The sequence below is a fragment of the Carica papaya genome, chromosome 3 (assembly GCF_054855325.1).
Source record: "Carica papaya isolate Zhongbai chromosome 3, ASM5485532v1, whole genome shotgun sequence".
In the NCBI taxonomy this organism is placed as follows: Eukaryota; Viridiplantae; Streptophyta; class Magnoliopsida; order Brassicales; family Caricaceae; genus Carica; species Carica papaya.
Genome location: NC_142311.1, coordinates 11283069 through 11301531, shown reverse-complemented (window position 1 = coordinate 11301531; position 18463 = coordinate 11283069). Strand labels below are relative to the sequence as shown.

At 33.0% G+C, this 18463-nt stretch overlaps 3 protein-coding genes across 4 annotated transcripts; 2 read left to right on the top strand and 1 right to left on the bottom strand.

The window, feature by feature from the left end:
- Nucleotides 1-261: 261 nt before the first annotated feature.
- Nucleotides 262-4645, bottom strand: ADG1 (ADP glucose pyrophosphorylase 1). The gene is made up of 9 exons (XM_022034291.2): nucleotides 4200-4645; nucleotides 3095-3391; nucleotides 2528-2797; nucleotides 2245-2424; nucleotides 1690-1793; nucleotides 1484-1595; nucleotides 1280-1378; nucleotides 974-1093; nucleotides 262-616 (listed from the first exon to the last, which is right to left on the bottom strand). Exons 1-9 carry the CDS (start codon nucleotides 4470-4472, stop codon nucleotides 500-502), a joined length of 1572 nt encoding a protein of 523 aa, XP_021889983.1. The 5' UTR covers nucleotides 4473-4645; the 3' UTR covers nucleotides 262-499.
- A 1213-nt stretch (nucleotides 4646-5858) lies between these two features.
- LOC110808666 (small nuclear ribonucleoprotein SmD1a-like) lies at nucleotides 5859-9247 on the top strand. Its single transcript, XM_022034234.2, has 4 exons — nucleotides 5859-5966; nucleotides 6122-6198; nucleotides 8662-8853; nucleotides 8942-9247. Exons 1-4 carry the CDS (start codon nucleotides 5953-5955, stop codon nucleotides 9001-9003), a joined length of 345 nt encoding a protein of 114 aa, XP_021889926.1. The 5' UTR covers nucleotides 5859-5952; the 3' UTR covers nucleotides 9004-9247.
- A 3776-nt stretch (nucleotides 9248-13023) lies between these two features.
- Nucleotides 13024-17438, top strand: LOC110808733 (cytochrome P450 724B1-like). 2 transcript variants are annotated; one of them, XR_015817769.1, is made up of 10 exons: nucleotides 13024-13342; nucleotides 13646-13970; nucleotides 14092-14244; nucleotides 14418-14660; nucleotides 14759-14845; nucleotides 15043-15121; nucleotides 15200-15306; nucleotides 15702-15823; nucleotides 16283-16482; nucleotides 16988-17438. XR_015817769.1 is itself a non-coding variant. In XM_022034320.2 (9 exons), exons 1-9 carry the CDS (start codon nucleotides 13134-13136, stop codon nucleotides 16374-16376), a joined length of 1419 nt encoding a protein of 472 aa, XP_021890012.2. In that variant the 5' UTR covers nucleotides 13039-13133; the 3' UTR covers nucleotides 16377-16647. The 2 variants fall into 2 exon arrangements, 1 of the variants encoding a protein (XP_021890012.2); XM_022034320.2 differs by lacking the exon at nucleotides 16988-17438 and having other exon boundaries at nucleotides 13039-13342; nucleotides 16283-16647.
- Nucleotides 17439-18463: the final 1025 nt, after the last annotated feature.

Below are 18463 nucleotides of genomic sequence, written 5' to 3'. Positions count from 1 at the left end.
CTGGCTGCAACATGAAATCAAGAAAGCAACAACTCCGATTGGGTCATTACTAGCTGTTACATGGGTTAAAATAAGTAGAAAGAATATATGATTAATTTATTTTAGGTCTATGTAGAAAGACCATACAAAAAGAATCAATTCGAACCAATAACATTCAGAGATTTCCAACCCATGGCTTGTGCTCCTACAATATCTAATAAATATTTTAATTATGACAAGAAAGTAAAATAAGGGAACATGAAAGAAAACAGGAAAGAAAACTATAGGAAGGGGGAAAAGCTTTTATTTTGGAAGAACTAGGCCTTTACAGCATGTCTTCCACGTCCTCTCTTCCTCTCTTAATTACATTGCATTAGTACATAACCGAGAAATATACAACTACAGATTAAAGAAACAGAACCTACTGTAACGGGGAAGCAGATTTTCCATTGCAGATTACTTTCTCAGGAATCGCAGAGAAGAGGTAACAGCAGTTAAAATTGTAACTCACAAGAAATTCTCAGATTACTGTCCCGCTAGGAATCAAAGCATCCTTAATTACAGTGACAATCCCACTTTTAATGAAATATCCATCTGTTTCTCTCGCTGCCTCTTGCACATTGTCACTGTTGATAATCTGCAAATAGAGATACGGAATTTCTTGTTAAAGATCAAAATCTTTGAATGACACAACTATGGTTCTAAGAGAACCGAGACAAGGAGATCAGGACATATGAGTAGGAGAGCATAGCATGTAGTGGACCAATGCCAGTTGTAAACCTACATGTAGTTCGTTTATGTCCAATAGAAACCAGTTGCATGCATTGATATCAATATTTTAGTGCCGTCATGGCCAAGCAGTTTCTTCTTGGAAGATTTTCAGTGGATGTGACTGCTAATAACAAATTCTCTAAAGCAGGTGCAGGTGGGAGAAACCCTAAAATTGAGAGCCAATTTAACAGACATAGGAAGAGTAAATTGGTAAAATCACAACCTTGACATTGTCCCCAATTCGAGCGTTCTTGTCAATAATTGCCCTCTTTATGTGAGAATTCTTGCCAATACCGATAGGAACACTACCCTTTGCAGCCAAAAATCTCCTATCAGCATCAGTCTGGAACAAAACAATGAGAAAAAATAATTAATATAAATGAAAATGGAATTCAGTAAATTATCGTTTCCTGCTGATTGCAATCTATATTTGCCATTGTATATAATTAAGGTCAATTACACATCTTGAAAAAATAACATTAGCATATTTAATTGGCCACTTGACTTAACTTTCAGGAAGTAATAATACCTCATAATAGTCAGCTCCCATTAATAATGAATCTTCTATGATTGCACCCTCTGAAATGCAAGATCGAAGTCCAACCACAGAATGATGAATTTTACAGTTCTGCATTAAAGAAAAGGTAGAATTGATTCCAACAAATAACTTAATGTTACATTGCCTAGGGTAGAAGTTATAGCCAACCACAAACAAGTTAGCCAGTTGAGTTACCTTAATTACACAACCCTCACCAATCACACTATCAGTAACATCAGCATCAAGCATCTTGGATGGAGGCAAATACCGAGGTTGGGTGTAGATTGGAGCTGAACGATCGTAGAAGCTGCAGAAATAGGCCCATAATTTTAGGACTTCTCAAATCTTTGACCTAGTTCACCAGCTGGTAGGATGATTTTACAACAATGACTAAGAACTACCTGAAATCTGGCACTGGTTTTTTGGTGATGCCAAGATTTGCGTTATAAAATGCCTCAATAGTACCAATATCTTCCCAATAGCCATCATACAAATAAGCTTGCACCTAGAAATGTTAAGAAGTATTAAACCACAGAAATCTTGACAGGAAATTCAGGTTTAGAAACAAATCTAAAATATATGAAGTAACTATAACAGATGAGTAGATAAAATTTGCAAGGAGAGGTTGTAATTGTTGAAAACATAGAAGATATTATGATTTCTCACTTTCATGAGTCTCAAAAGGATTAGAATCATTTGTGGTTTTCAATTTATTTGGAAGGAGGCAAGTATTTTAAGTACAGGACCGGACCACGGCCAAACTCCAATTCTGAAGCAGAGCGCTGTATTGGGCACAAGCAAATGCCCATTAGTTGATGGACATGTTAAGGAACTGACAAAATTAGTTTCAACTTGGACCAAAATCCACACAAACCAAACTCCATAATTACTGAAAGAGCCAGTTTGTTAGAAGATTTTAAGAGGAATCAAATTGAGCTAAACTAAAAGAGACTTACTCTCATTCCAACGGAGGTAGCACCAGGAATAACCTCACTCCCAAAATCATTGGCTCCAGGAAACCTATCTCGAAGCAACTCTAACATCACATCTTTGCTGACAACATATATACCCATACTAGCAATATAAGGCATCTCTTTTGCTCTTGCATCATCAAGACCTAAAATTGTAGTATCAACCTAGCGGCCAAACAATAATATATTAGAACTAAGTAGCTATAGCAAGACAAACTTACCAATAGAATCATACTTTATGTAACTAAATTATCGGAAGGAAATTCACCTGCATAGCTTTCAGTTGCTCCCCTTTAGGTTTCTCGGCAAATTCAATTATGCGTCCTTCTTCGTCAATCTTCATTAATCCAAATGCAGAGGCCCGCTTTTCATCCATGGGCAATGCAGCCACTGTGATATCAGCATCAGTTTCCCTGTGTGCTTGAATAAACCTTTCATAATCCATCCGATACAAATGATCCCCAGCAAGAACTAGGAATTCCAAAACGTTGTGCTCCTCGAACAACCACAAATATTGCCTGACCGCATCAGCTGTGCCCTGAATTTTTTTTTTTTTTCAGAGTAACAATTTGGAGATAAGATACTGAAAGTAAAATGATTCCAACACCATTATATTTATTAGAATTTGTAATTATAAAAATGATTCATCTCAATTGGGTTTCTACCAACTCAACTCAATTAGACCTTAATGGCAACTTAGCTACATGAATCCAAATGCTAAAGTCTCACCTCCTGATCAGAAGTTGTCATTTTTTTTAAGAAGACAAATAATTTCTAGAAGAATTAAAAGAAAGAAGTAGAAACAAAGAATTGAATATTGAATTTACAATCGTACCTGAAACCAATTTGGGTTTTCTGGACTCTGCTGAGCGGCAAGAACTTCAACGAAACCTTCATTCTTGTAACCAGCCATGTTGCTCGCGTATGCTCGTGAAAGGTGGCGATTGAGTGATGCAGAATTGAATTGTGTAAGAACATAGATTTTCGATATATTACTGTTCAAACAGTTGCTGACAGGAATATCAATCAGCCTGTAATTCGCACCTAGAGGAACAGCAGGTTTTGCCCTCTTCTTGGTAAGAGGGTAGAGTCGGGTCCCGGCACCACCTCCAAGAATAATACCTAGCACGCTCTATTCGAAATCAGAAATTGAAAGAAAAAAAGTTATTATGTAATTTACAGGAACTCCACAGCGCAAAAGAGATAAAAAGCGGAGAACTTCATGATCAGTTTGTGAACCATAAAATAATCAGTTGGGATCCTTGATTCTCATCTACCTGATTGGATGTACATATAATTAATCCGGTGCATAAATTTCTAAAGGAGGACTAAAAAAGTTCTTAATAATTTTATCAATCACTAATATACGTAAATCAATTATAGTACAATATAGATAACTCTTAAATGGAAATACAAATGGGATTAGAAACCCACAGGAACCCTCCGCTGCTCGTCCAATAAGGGCTAGATTGTAAAAGAATGACATCATGAATTCCGTATCGAGTTGGGACCCGACCGACTTTTGTATGTAGAACTCCTGCGCATAGAATTCATCTATTCCATTCATAGGACTACTTAGATCACGATTTTGAAGATAATGTTGTGACCATTTGAATTCAAATTATTATCCATTTGACCGCCAAATACATGTAAATGCAGTGATTCATCGACTATAATGAAGAAGATCCGTCAAATATACGAGTTTGTTATATCTGTGCGTGTTACTTATGCAAAGGAATACGCACATAAAATAAAGTTTATAATAGAAGCAATCATGCAACTGTTTCCCACAACAGGAAACCAAAAAGGAATAATTAATCGAATCAAACAACAATTTTTAAAAGCTACAGTGACAAAAAGAGAAACAACTTCACATGAATCTCATGTACCGTCGTTAACTTCGCATTTTCTTAAAAACCATTCGGAATGGAGAAACTCACCCTGCTGGCGTCAGGATCAAGACATGTCTGCGAGTTCTTAGAATCCGAAACCGCCTTGGGAGACACGATCATTGGTCTCCTGTCTCCATTGGCAGTTCCCCGGCGACCAGAAACCGCTCGCAACAAAACATTGTCTCCTGAAAGACAAGACGACGAGAACGACAAGCTCCTCACGGCTGCCTTCCTGGTCGGATTCGAGGAATTGGACGAAGCCGAAGAAGAAGAAGAAACGGTAGGAACTCTCAAAGCTCCAATCGTTGCCGTACTCGCCATTGTTAAGTTCTCCGTGGAAATCTAGAATTACAGAGATTTATCAGTGAAGAGAGAATGTGCGAACAGAGTGCGTAGGTAATTTTTCTGTTACAGAAATGGAGCTCCCTGCTTCACTCTTATTAGTGTTGTTATTTTTCTGTTACAGAAATGGAGGTGAAGAATGGGAAGAGGAGAAGGGGGGGAGTCCTATTTTATGTGGGGATCTGACTCTGATGCGGTCTTGGGAACCGTTGATCCCCTCCCCGGTGTGCTGTGAAATTACCAGAAAGGGCCTGAGGATTAGGGTGATTGAGTCCAAACTGGTAAGGGTAGTTTGGGAAAATAGTTTTTTCATTTGAAATATTTCTTTTTTGGGGTATGGAAAAAATCTGAGAGTTAGCGGAGAATAATTGGTGGACGTCATTTCACGATTGCAGGAATTCAACTACACACTCACGTGCTCTTTGTCATTATTTAATACAATCACATTAAAAAATTTCCACCGTCATTTTCTTTTCTTATTGTAAGCTTATAGTTTGTTTTATTAAGCAAATATTAATGATTATTTTCTTTTTATATAATGTAAAAATAAAAAATTTCATTAAATAAATTAATTCTTTGATTTTTTAATTTATTTTAAATAATAAATACTGGGGGGTAGGGGAGTAAATTCAGTAGCAATAAATTTAGGAGGGAGGAAAGGAATGGAGGGTAACCTTTTCCAAATACTCCAGTTGGAAACTTTTATTTTCTATAAATGGCTGGCTATCTTTTAGAATCCTTTGAATGACGTCTTTACGACTCTTGTAATTTGCAATTGACTATTTTCTATAGGGTGAAATTACACTTCTATTTTATGTAATTTTATTTTATATTTCATTTTATTTATGTTTTATTTTTTATTATAATTAATTTATTTTCCATCAAAATTTAAAAGGCTAAAAACAAACTAAAACTAATATATAAATCTCTATTTGTTCCTTGAAAGACTCATGAATGTTGAATGTGATGTGATGCATAGCGATTGAAAGAATTATTAATAATAACGGAGCATATAAATGCTTATATATGTACTCAATTATTAATGTATGCTTTTAATATTAAAAAAAAATCTAGGTCTCATAAGTAGCTACTATTATATGATGGGAAAAGCCGTACGAGAAAAAAACGATGCCGTATTTATTATAATCATTAAGTTTTTTTAATAGAAAATAAAGTAACTGCTCAAAAAAAAAAATTGAATAAATCTTAATAAATAAATTGATAAAAAAATATTGTTGTACTGGTTCAACCGGACCATGAGCTGGTCCGTTCGGCCCATGGTTAGTATTGGGTCGGACCACTCACACCTATACTACAGCGGATCCAGGGACTAATGGTAACCCGATTGTGTTTTTCGGGTCGGGCACGTGCTTTATACGAAGATACCAAAGCAAGGTTCTGTCTGTCCGAGTTCTGACTGATTTTCTCCTAAAACCCTCCCCTTTGCAAACCAACGAATATGAAGCTCGTCAGGTATTGTTTCTCTTTTTTATATATATATAAAAAAAAAAGTTTTAAACGAATAATTTGTTGTATAAAAATTGGTCTTGATTTTTTTTTTTTGCTATCTGAATCTCCTTGTTATTTTCGCGTCATTTCTTTGTCGTTTGATGTGGAAAATCAATTAGGTTTTTGATGAAATTGAACAATGAAACTGTGTCTATCGAGCTCAAGAACGGAACAGTAGTTCATGGCACGATCACAGGTTCCTCTCTCTCTCTCTCTCTCTCTTTCTCTCTCTCTCTCTCTCTCTCTGTCTTTCTCTCTCTCTCCGCTTATTTACAGTCTTGAGTACTTTCCTCCTAAATTTTTCTACCTGTTTGGTTCGACGTGCGAGTTTCTTTGTTAAAGGACTCAATGGAAGTTTTTGTGATTATATTTTATACTTAGAAACTTATAATGCTGATTTTGTGTGTATTTTTTGAGTTTTAGGTTGAAGTGAGGTGTGAAATTATCTCTAAATAAGCTTTTATTTCTAAATAAAACATAAAATTTGAGCATATTTGTTGGAAGTGAATTAAATAACTATATTTGGAGAAGCACAAATAAGAGTTAAATTTTTTTTTAAAGCTTATTCTTCTCTGGACTCCCAAGTTTCTTTTCAAATTCCATTAAGTTTTGTAGAATCTAAAAAGGCCATGGAATGCCTTTACGCAATTCTATATGGAATTCATTTCAAAATAATCCAAAATTTTGAATGCTAACACTATGGGCCTCCTGGCGAAGGTTGCGGAACATAGAAACATGTGACATAGTGAAACTCCCTCAGGTCTCATGCTAATATTGTCACTATTGATCTTATTGAAGCCTTTAGAGAAGAAAAGTAATCAGGGATCCTTGAAGGTATAAAGGGATAAAATTGATTTCGAGGTCTCCTGTAATATGGTTGATTTTGGATTTTTGTGTCTGAGTTGGGGGAAACATTTGTTTATTCGGGAATTAATAAGATCTATTAGAGTTAGTATGGATGTTTTAAATTACTTTACACTAGGAATATGCTTTGTATCTGTATCTTCTCTTGTCTGAGTTATGCATGAGGTTACAAGTCATTCTAGATGACGTACCCTTGATATATGTTACTTGAAGGAAATAGCATTAGTTCTAACTAGTAATTAAAGTGAGCTTGTTGAAATTGCATAATGTAGGTAGGGTCCTAAGTTTTGAGTGGAATGTAACTATAATTTTTTTTTTTTTTGAATATGGACAATATATATATTCAAGAGCATCAATGAGATGCAATCCATGTACAAAGATTTACAAGTTTATCAAAATATCTTTTAGGTTTATAAAATTCTCACTAAAATAAAGTGGATGACCTTTGATTAAAAAGCTTAGGGTCTGAGACCAAGAATCCTTAAAGTTAATAAAGTTAGATTCAATCCCTTCAAAAGCTCTTATGTTCCTTTCCTTCTGTATTACCCATTAAGTAGCCAGGGTATAAAAATTATCTTCTCAGCCCCTTGAATGCTTCTCTAAGGGCGAAGTTCCTCCTTAACAGAACCAACAATTACCCAATTCAGACCTAACAAACCATATGCCGAACCCTAATAAAATGATGCACAAACGAGCACCACAGGAGAATGTGCCTGCAAGATTCTTCCCCTTGAATATAACTATAATAGAATATAGAAAATGCAGATTTAGTACAATTAATCAAGAGCCAAAATGATATTACATAATCAGAGCAAGTTGATTGAAATGAAAATGTATTAAATATTGTAATCTCCCGTTGTCTAAAAACTTTACAAGTTAAAGGAAAATTTTGTAAACGGTTACAACTGCAGTTATGCTATTTGATATACAGTACCAGGTAGTCAGGCAACGATATAATTTAAAAATGTTTGAAGCTGAAATAAAGAGATTAAGGTGGAATTCTTGTGGGAGAATATAGTATATGAAGTGATCGACATTATCAAAAAAGAAAGCATTCAGTTTCCTGAAGCTAAATGAAAGACCAGTAAAGGGTGAGCTCTGAGAAGGTTACGGCAGATGATCGGACAGAGTAAAATAGGTGTAAGAATGTGCAAGTGCAAAAGAATTTATCAACATTTCACTTGCTTTAGTTGTATATTTTTGGTATAAGCAGGAGGATAAGTTTCAAAGCTTGGAACTATTGATGGAGTCATGGATAATGACACTCAAATCTGATTTTCTGGAGAAAAAAAAATTAAATCCAATACTTGATTCAGCTCTGCTGGGTAAAGGCTGGCAAAACTGAGTGGTTGTCTTTTTAAAGCCATAAAACCATTGGAATTTTGTACGACTAAAAATATGTAGTTTCTTTCTGCAATTCTTCTTTTTACTGGGTACTCCAAGGACCAAGGAGCTCTAACTTTCTATTGAGCATACCCTTCTGATTTCTGTTTTGGCTAGTGATTAATAGAACTGCAAAAGATGTTATAGAGAAAGTTGTGTCGTGTTGTTGACGAAACGTTGTGGTAGATAACTTAGTTGGAGACTTCAATTCAGTAACCTTAGACAGTGAGGCTGCCGAAATTTGAACCCTACCAATGCTTTCTTATTTTGCAATCAAACACGATGTTGATTAGTCCATTGGCTTTCTTTCTTCTGTAATCAATTTTTTCACTTATTGGACTTGCTGGACTACCAAAAAAAACATTCAAAAATTTGAAAATATTGTAGTGACATTTTGCTTCAAATCTTGTAGGGGTGGATATCAGCATGAATACACACTTGAAGACTGTGAAGCTGACACTAAAGGGAAAAAATCCAGTTACTCTTGACCATCTAAGTGTAAGGGGTACCAACATCCGCTATTATATTCTCCCTGACAGCTTGAACCTGGAAACATTACTTGTAGAGGAGACACCAAGGGTCAAGCCCAAGAAGCCAACTGCTGGTATTTGTATATTGCCTTTGTACCTTTGAGTAAGAGTGCTTTTTATCTGTTCAATTGACTTTCTTTCCTCTGCCCGATGTGTCCTTAGGGAGGCCTGTGGGACGAGGTCGCGGACGGGGTCGCGGACGGGGACGTGGCCGAGGTCGATAACTACTGTCATCTCGTATATTTGTACCATTTTTCACAGCATCAGCTAGCGTACAGGTGCATTACACTGGGGGAACTTTGGAGGGGTCACATGGTCTGAAAGCTAGGAGTAGAAGTTGATCTCCTTAGTCTATGATGAGTTGCTTGTTTATTAGAATGTAGGGAGGTATTGTTGCTTGAAATCTTTTAAAGAAAATGCTTATTAACTAAACAGGAAGATGATATATTAGAAGATGCTGCGCTGAAATTGGAAGTTCAGAATAAGTAGGGCTTCCTTCAACTTGCTATGTTATTTGGGAATTGTAGACAGGCATAGGATTCTATTAACATTTTGATGCGTGACTTGCAGCTATTGATTTGGTTTTGAATGTTTGATTGTGGGATAAATGCATTTATTATTAGGAAAAATTGAAAAGATTGGAATCCTCCTCACTTGTTTCCAATATTTTCTTTTTTCTCATATTAAAGTTGTTGACAACAATTGCATCCTGGGGAAGCCGGTCTCCAAATTTCATGTAAAAGCTGACTGAAAATAATATTCTATTCAATCTATTAACCTACCAATTACTGTGTATATAGAGAGAGAAATCAACTCTGCATTTGCATTTGCATTTTGGAAGTTAACTTTTAAAAATATATATATATGTATATGGTTTTTGAAATTTAAGGAGACGCACGGGTGAGTGAGTTGTCCCATAGCGGTAATGATTCTATGTTCCTACGGGGACCACGTGGTTGCACGTGCAATCACTTCACTAAGATTAATCCCTTTTCTTGCTTTTTTCCCCCCGTCGTCTTCTCCCTTTATTTATTTATTTATTTTGAAAGCTCTTAGCTTTCTTTTAATTTTCAAATGTGCAATAATTCAGGGAATTTTTTCTATTCAAATTTAGTTTTAATATTTACCATAATAAAAATATTTTTTTTTCCAAGTTGACTAACTTACTAGTAAAAAGGTGAATATTTACATTATGATTAACAATATTGTACCTCAAATCTGCATGTATATAAATATTTTCAATAAATAATCACTTTTCTTCAATTATCTCTTTAGGAGAGATAAATAATGTTATTTTTTTCTGAGAATAAAATAATTAAATTAACAAGTTAATTAAACATTATGTAGCTTTTCTTAAGCCCGATAAATTGGATCGGAACAAAATCTAATAATTTCTTGCTTACTTTTTCTTGTAGAGCAATATTATAGGGAAAAAAAAAGGCCGAGAAGAAGGGGGGAAAAGTAAAGAGCAAAAGTCCCAAAAAGCACGACAATAATATATATATATATATATAAAGTTGCTTTGACATTGTTTATATATATATATATATATATATATATATACAGGATAAGACATGCACAGCTGACATACCAAGCCAGTGATCGCGGCCAATAATAATTCTAAGGTGTTTGAATGAACCCATTAATTTATATATTTAGTGATTAATTTTTGAACATCCTAATTAATAGGTAAAAAATAATTTATTGTAGAATAATTAAATTATATTTAGCAATAAACTTGAATAAATTCACTTCAGATTTAATTAACTTTAATACTATATCAAAATAAAAAATTTCATTAATTTTAACGTGACTATTCTTTTTCATTATTACAAGATATCATAAAATGCCAATGTGAGTATGTCAACATATTTTGTTCTCAAAAATAAAACAAGTAATTTTTTTTCAATGAAATAGAAGTTAATTATTATTATTACTGAAATGCAGTGTAAGTATATTGACACTTATTGTTATGCATGACCATTTAATTTCTCTGTTTAATTATATTTTTTTGCTTCGTATTAAATATATAGAAATTATATATTTGAGTGGTACTATATCTCTGATGTGTTTTTTTTTTTTAAAATTATTTGTATTTATTATAATTAATGTATATGTATTATTTAATTAATAAATATATGTTTAGAAAAAAAAATTAAAAAATAAATATATTATTTTTCAGTTTCATATATTTTCTTTAAAAAAATATGAGTTTGAGTCATTAACTTCTTATCATGAAATAATTGATAAAATATATATATATATATATACAGATGGGTTATGTGTAAAGAGACAAATAAAAAGAGTAGTAGTAGTTCATGGGATTGCTGTACTAAGTAGATTTAACTGCAACTTTTATTGCCTGTATAGTCACTACTCCCACTCACGACACTATATTGTATATACACTCCTACTGCCTCTATATATATATATATTATATGTTTATATGTTTATATATATATATATATATATGTTGAGGAGGGCAAAAAAGAGGATCAGCTTTTCTGATCCTTCATTTCTGGCTGTCTGCAATCTCTATATAAAGCTCTTACGTATGGAAAGAGGTTTGAATTGAATTCAATCAAGATTTTGAAAATTGAAATTTGAGTAATGGGAATGAGCTATGTTATTTCATTTTAGACTCTATTTGGCTTGCCTTTTGCAAATGCTTTTTCAAATTTTACCTCACTAACCAAGCATGCAACTTTAAATAAACAAAACATACTACCAATATAATATAATAATATAATAGCTAAGACTTTTATTTAAACCACTGATACAAAAAATTTCTTATTTTATAAATATATTATGTTATAAACTCGATTAAACGTGATTTAAATTTTAGTTATATATTAATGAAAATACAATAATTAAATTAAATTTTATTAATATTTTTAAATAAAAAAATACGATAATTAAATTTTTTAAATCTAATTTTTCAACATTAGTCAAACATCAATTTTTCTTACGAATTTGTGAAAACTTATCTTTTTAATAAATTAGTGTTTGAGTTTAGTCACTATTACGATGAGACACCATTTCTTTCAAAGTTACAAGACTATTTTGCTTATTTTTTAAAAAAAGAGTTATCTCGCGCTCATAGTTATTCTATATTTATCTAACTTGTATCAATTTCGAGTATAAATACCTTCTTCGGTTGAAATTTATTTCGAATTTTTTTTCTAAAAAATGTATAATTAATTTTACTCAAATAGAGAAAATATTTTAAAAAATTTGGAGTAAACCTTTTTTTTTTTTTGTATTTTCTGGCGAGTGATAAAAATAAAGTATGAGTGGAAAATTTAAATAAAAAAAAACAAAAAATCAAGCTTCTTTAATTTGTTACATTAAAAGAGAGAGAGAGAGAGAGAGGAAGGGGAAAATGAGTCAAAGGTAATAAAGAGAGAAAACAAGAATTTGGTCCAACTGACATCTCCTCGTGCCATCTCGAGCAACGTGATGAGTCAGAGACAGATAATCCCTCTGCAATCCTTACCCTTGTCAATACATCAAACAATTCACTTACTTCCTTTCTCATGTTAATCTTCAAATTAGTTTATTATATTCAAACTTTATACTCATCAATATTCACTAAACCTGTATATGCGTCATTCTTTGCTAGCAAATTTCAAGTGAAGGGAAATGAAAACGGAAATGGTCCCTTCTGCAAAAACGAAATAATCATATTGAGGAATCCAAGATGCAAGATGTGCTTTGACTCTGATGTGTGTGTATACATATATCACCCCCAAGAAACTCATGGAAACGGGATGATCAACAAAAAGAATGAATTAGTTACGTATGTTTTCTTAAATTGAAGTGTATATAGATAGAGAATGCATGCAAGAACGGATATATATAGAACAGGTACAATTATGTACTTGCATTTAAATCTCAACATCATGGATCACATACGAAACCTATACATATAGATTTTAAAACTATAATTACATATGTTTCTTAGATTTACAAGATATTTGTTAAAATATCATCAGTGTGTACATGCATTTTCTGGAAATATTATACACAAGTGTATTATATACATACAAAATATATAGAGTTTCTGCATCCCAAGGGCTAGTAATAGAGGGTCAGGTAGATGGTAAGACAATCAAAACATGTACAGTGCCTTAAATTAAACCCTGAAAAGTGAACTCATTGAGTAGTAAAGTAGTACTGTAACAAAACAAAAGCCTGTTAGCTTTTCCCGCAAATTGTTTAGAATAAAACATAAGGAATCTCTCCTCCAAAAAAAAAAAAAAAAACCTCTCTCTATAAATTTAATGCCAGGCCAATCACTTGGCTTCCCCCTCAAAACCCACTAATTCTGATCTCCTATCTTCTTCCTCCATCCATGGTTCTGTGTGTTTGGCTTATCCTGGTGAGTGGTTTAGTTGGGTTTGTGGTAGTGGTTATATTGAACCATTTCTTGCCCTTGTTCTGGAAGCCTGTCCTTGCTCCTAAGGGCACTTTTGGGTGGCCGATCCTCGGTGAAACACTCGGGTTTTTGACGCCCCACCCTTCCAATTCTCTTGGCTCTTTTCTTCAAGACCACTGTTCTCGGTATGTCTTTTTATATACATGCACACACACATATATACATATATGTATGAGCTAGGCTTGCACGCTTCTTGATGTTGATATGATCTAAACAGGCTATATTGATAAACCCAAGTCAAATTTTTTTTTCTTTCATTATCAAAAGAGAAAAGTATGATAGCACACCGAACACATGTACACACAGATATAAATTATGTAGAAGCGTCAAATTGTCATCTAATTTATGTAGGGTAGAGTGGTTAGCTGTAATGATATTGATGTGAAGGTTAATACAAGGTTATGATGTCTTGGGAAATTTAATTTCAGATATGGAAAAGTGTTCAAATCCCACTTGTTCTTCTCTCCAACAGTGGTGTCTTGTGACCCAGAACTCAACTACTTCATACTCCAAAACGAAGGTAAATTGTTTCAGTGCAGCTACCCGAAGCCTATCCATGGAATTCTTGGCAAAGTCTCCATGCTGGTTGCAGTGGGTGAAACCCATAAGAGGCTAAGAAATGTGGCTCTTTCCCTTGTCACCATCACCAAATCAAACCCTGACTTCCTCCACGACATTGAGAGATTTGCCATCCAGATTCTCCACTCTTGGAAAGATAAGCCACAAGTCATCTTCTGTGAAGAGGCCAGAAAAGTACTGTATTTATATTGGATTTGTTATGTATATATAAAGCATCAATATGATTGATTGCTAACTTTCTTTTCCATTTTCTTTTTCTCTTCTTTTCTTTTTTCCTCCATCATAACCCACCCAGTTCACATTCAATGTAATAGTAAAGCAAGTGCTAGGTTTAACACCAGATGATCCAGAGACCTCAAAAATTCTTGAAGATTTTCTTACTTTCATGAGGGGACTTATATCTCTTCCACTCTACATCCCTGGCACTCCATATGCAAGAGCTGTTCAGGTAATCAAATCAAACTCTTTCTTCTTTTTTTTGGGGTTTCTAAAAATTAGTTTGATTTGATATAATTTAGAAGAAAGGCTTTGTTTATAATTATGTGTTTTGAGGTGGGTTTCCTTTTTGGTTGGAAAAAGGAGGCATGTGATGATCAACTTTTTGTTTGACCATCTTTACAGGCTAGAAGCAGAATATCTTCTACTGTCAAAGCAATTATAGAGGAAAGAAGAAAGAGTAATGGTGGAAAAAGTAGTAGCAGTGATTTTCTGGGGATACTTCTGGGAGTTGATACCTTATCTGAAGATGAAAAAGTGAGCTTTGTTCTTGATTCTCTTCTGGGTGGCTATGAAACTACATCTCTCTTAATGGCAATGCTGGTGCATTTTCTAGCTCACTCACCCAATGCATTACGACAGTTAAAGGTATATATATATATATACATACATCAAACCTTAAAATATATATATATGCATTCAATAATTTATATAATAAAAGACTTGATGTCCACAAAAACGTATAGGTAGAGCATGAGACTATCAGAAACATGAAGCAGAAAGATGAGTTTTTGAACTGGGAAGACTACAGGAGAATGGATTTTACCCAACATGTAATTACTCTTGACTATATTTACTAATTAATTATCTTTCTTTTTGGTAATTTCTAGCATGCAATGATGATATGAAGTCTCTAGAACACTTTTTTGTTTCTCAGCTGCCAGCAATACTATAACTACTTACAATGCTCAATATTACTATATATATATATATATAGATATAGATAATTGCATGTTAATTTTCTTTGTAGGTCATCAATGAAGCTCTCAGATATGGGAACGTTGTAAAATTTGTGCACAGAAAAGCCCTTAAAGAAGTCAAATTTAGAGGTTTTTGACTATTTAAATTGATTTACTTAATTAAAATACAAATTTGGGTTAATATAAATTACATTAATTTTGTGACAGATTATGTAATTCCATGTGGTTGGAAGGTTCTACCTGTTTTTACTGCAGTACATTTAGACCCATCTCTCCATGCAAGTGCTCCCCAATTCTATCCTTGGAGATGGGAGGTAATAATGTAACTTTATCATATAATTACATCTAATTAATTAACAATAATGGCTAATCAAATGCATAACTTTTTTTTTTTTATATTTGCTTAATTACTGCTTTAAGAAAAACAAGGCATGATTAATAATTTGATGTTGAGTGGGGGACCAATATATGTAGGACAAGCTAATAGCTTTTTAGTCTTTTAAACTGGGGTACATAATGCTTTTTAAATTTTGTATGTGATTGACTTTTTCTTTTGGTATAGAGATTAGCCTGTTCATAGCCCTCATGTAATTAATTATTATCTAATTAATTAAGGATTAGTTTAATTCAATTACCGTATCTCATCTAATTTTTTAATTAAAATTTAATTAATGATTTGTTGTTATTGTTGTTTATTTATGTACTCCAGAGCCAAGATCAAACATGCAAGAAATTCACACCCTTTGGTGGAGGCTCTAGGTGCTGTCCAGGTTCTGAACTTGCCAAGGTTGAGGTTGCATTCTTCCTCCACCACCTTGTACAGAATTTCAGGTATAATTATTTTTAACCACGCTTATATTACCGACCTAGATGTTGAGTTAGTAAATCTCATGAATGATCGGTTTAGTACTTAATATGTAATTTTCCTGACTTAAGCACTCCTAATTCAATAACTTTCAGATTTATATTTTCAAACTGTCAGAAATTGGTAGTATGTGATTTGAATTTTTATATAAAACTCAATAATTACGTATTTTTTTAATGTAATATTAGGTAACGGATTAACCCTTTAAAAAAAAAAAAAAGGGTGATCTTAAATTTATATTCAAGTTAATCACAGGTGCTTTCAACTGCTCTAACTTTTAATTTTATTAAGGTACCGGTATTAAGATATGACAACTATTTCACTCTTTAGATGAAAATATAAAGTTGACTTGAATTTGAAATGTTTTATATATATATTATATATTTTGTGCATGGGCTAAATCATGTGGAGAATTGGGCTTGCAGATGGAGAACAGAAGAGAATGAGCAACCGATAGCATATCCATATGTGGAATTCCAAAGAGGGCTCATGTTAAATCTGGAGAAATTCTCTATTTGATTTTGGGCCTTTTTGGTTTCGGCTGAGGAGAAATTCAAAGCTAAGAAGCAGCAAAAATTAAGTCACCACGCTTTGATATATCCCGAAACGATCATAATATATATATGTAATACAGCTTTATTTTGTAATCGATCTTTTTTCCCACTCTGCTAAGTTTTGGTATATATTAACAAAATAATCATCTCTGAATTAATTTATAAATTAGAATATAATTAATTGGTTCGTTTTATAATTGAATTTTATAAATTAAAATTTCTATATATTTTTTAATTTGATAATAGGTGTAAACTATAAATTAGATTTATTATATGTGTTAATGATTACAATTAAATCTAATAGTTGTAGTAGTGTCTATAAATAATTATGTAATTGATTTTTTTTTTTTGTAAGAATTATAATAGAAAAATTTAAGTCTACTCATTAGTCTCTCTAACCTCTTTTTCCTATCTCCAACGAAGTAGTAACAGAGTTTGGTTCCTTATTAAAATTCTAGAGATGATTAGCATAATCTATTTTCTTTCCAATTTTTTCGTCTTATAAAAAAAACTATAATAGTTAGTGTTTTTGTATGAAAGTTATACTTGACTCATAAGATATGTGGAATATTGTAGAAAAAGGTTTTACTCCATCCAAAGATGAAGGATCCTTAACTCAAAATGAGAAGGATATTTTTACAAGAACAAAGAAGAATGATCAACAATCCCTTGCACTCATTCATCAAAGTTTGGATGAATCTATGTTTCCAAAGGTGACTGATGCTGCCAACGCAAAGCAAGCTTGAGAGATTTTGAAGAATTCTCTCCAAGAAGTCGACAATATGAAGAAGGTACGACTCCAAACTTTACGAGACGAGTTTGAAGTTTTACAAATGAAGGATTTTAAATCCATTTCATATTTTTGCTCAAGGGTAAAGTTTATAGTAAGCCACATAAAGAGATATGATGAGATGACAGAAGATGTTTGTGTGGTGCAGAAAATTTTTTAATTGTTGCCACCAAAATTCAACTATATGGTTTGTACCATTGAGGAATAAAATGATCTAGATATTTTGACATTTGAACAATTAAAGGAATCTCTATAAGCTCATGAAGAAAAAAAAAATGAAGAGAAGACAAGAAGAGCGTTTGGAACAAGTTCTCAAATCAAATGCATTTTTGAATGATGGTCGAAAGCAAAGCGAACAAGAAAGAGGTAGAGGACGGGGTTGTGGCCATGGTCAAACATTTTAAAAAAATGAAACTCAAGATGATGTCGATAATGAAGACAAAAGTTAACCCTCAAATAGAGGCGTAGAATAAGAAGAAGAAGAGGAAGAGGTAAATATAGGAATTCTAATAAATCAAATATTGAATGTTACAATTATCACAAATATAGACATTATGCTTGGGAATGTCATAGCACTTTAAACAAGAAGGAGGAACAAGCCAACTTTGTCAATCATAAACAAAATGAAAAAGAAACAACTTTGTTGCTAGCATGTAAAGAGGGAGATAGTGATACCTATAATTCATGGTACTTGGATAATGGAGCAAGCAATCACATGTGTGCCAATAAAGAAAACTTTGTGGAGTTTGATTAGAAGATTAATGACAATGTTTCTTTAAAGACTCTTCGAAAGTTCAAATTCAAGAAAAATGTACAATTTTAATCTATTCAAAAAAAAATGTGGGTATGTACTTATTACTAATGTTTACTATGTGCCAAAGTTAAAAAATAATATTTTGAGTTTAAGTCAACTTCTTGAAAATGAATATGAAATTCATATGAAAGGTTATTGTCTTTCGCTTAGAGATCAAAGTGTTAATTTGATTGCTAAGGTGCATATGTCAAAGAATAACATGTTCATCTAAAGCAAGATGTTGGCATATGAGATTCGGCCAATTGAACTTTGGCACACTTAAGGCGATGGGAGAAGAAAAAATGGTGAAAGGGATGCAATTAATCAACCATGCTAATCAATTATGTGAAGCATGTCTACTTGGAAAGCATTCAAGAAGGAGTTTCCCAAAAGAAACTACTACAAGAGCAACCAAGCTACTTTAACTTGTGAATGCCGATGTGTGTGGGCCAATCAATCCACTCTCATT

What these genes read in the sequence shown, in the direction of transcription:
- ADG1 (XM_022034291.2), bottom strand. Translation starts at nt 4,472, where the DNA reads ATGGCGAGTACGGCAACGATTGGAGCTTTGAGAGTTCCTACCGTTTCT. An exon ending in TTGATCCTGACGCCAGCAGG is followed by an intron (nt 3,392 to 4,199) that starts GTGAGTTTCTCC and finishes GATTTCGAATAG; the next exon opens with AGCGTGCTAGGTATTATTCT. An exon ending in GAATTGGGGACAATGTCAAG is followed by an intron (nt 617 to 973) that starts GTTGTGATTTTA and finishes CTCTATTTGCAG; the next exon opens with ATTATCAACAGTGACAATGT.
- LOC110808666 (XM_022034234.2), top strand. An exon ending in AGTTCATGGCACGATCACAG is followed by an intron (nt 6,199 to 8,661) that starts GTTCCTCTCTCT and finishes CAAATCTTGTAG; the next exon opens with GGGTGGATATCAGCATGAAT. An exon ending in GCCCAAGAAGCCAACTGCTG is followed by an intron (nt 8,854 to 8,941) that starts GTATTTGTATAT and finishes ATGTGTCCTTAG; the next exon opens with GGAGGCCTGTGGGACGAGGT.
- LOC110808733 (XM_022034320.2), top strand. Translation starts at nt 13,134, where the DNA reads ATGGTTCTGTGTGTTTGGCTTATCCTGGTGAGTGGTTTAGTTGGGTTT. An exon ending in TCTGTGAAGAGGCCAGAAAA is followed by an intron (nt 13,971 to 14,091) that starts GTACTGTATTTA and finishes TAACCCACCCAG; the next exon opens with TTCACATTCAATGTAATAGT. An exon ending in TCTATCCTTGGAGATGGGAG is followed by an intron (nt 15,307 to 15,701) that starts GTAATAATGTAA and finishes TATGTACTCCAG; the next exon opens with AGCCAAGATCAAACATGCAA.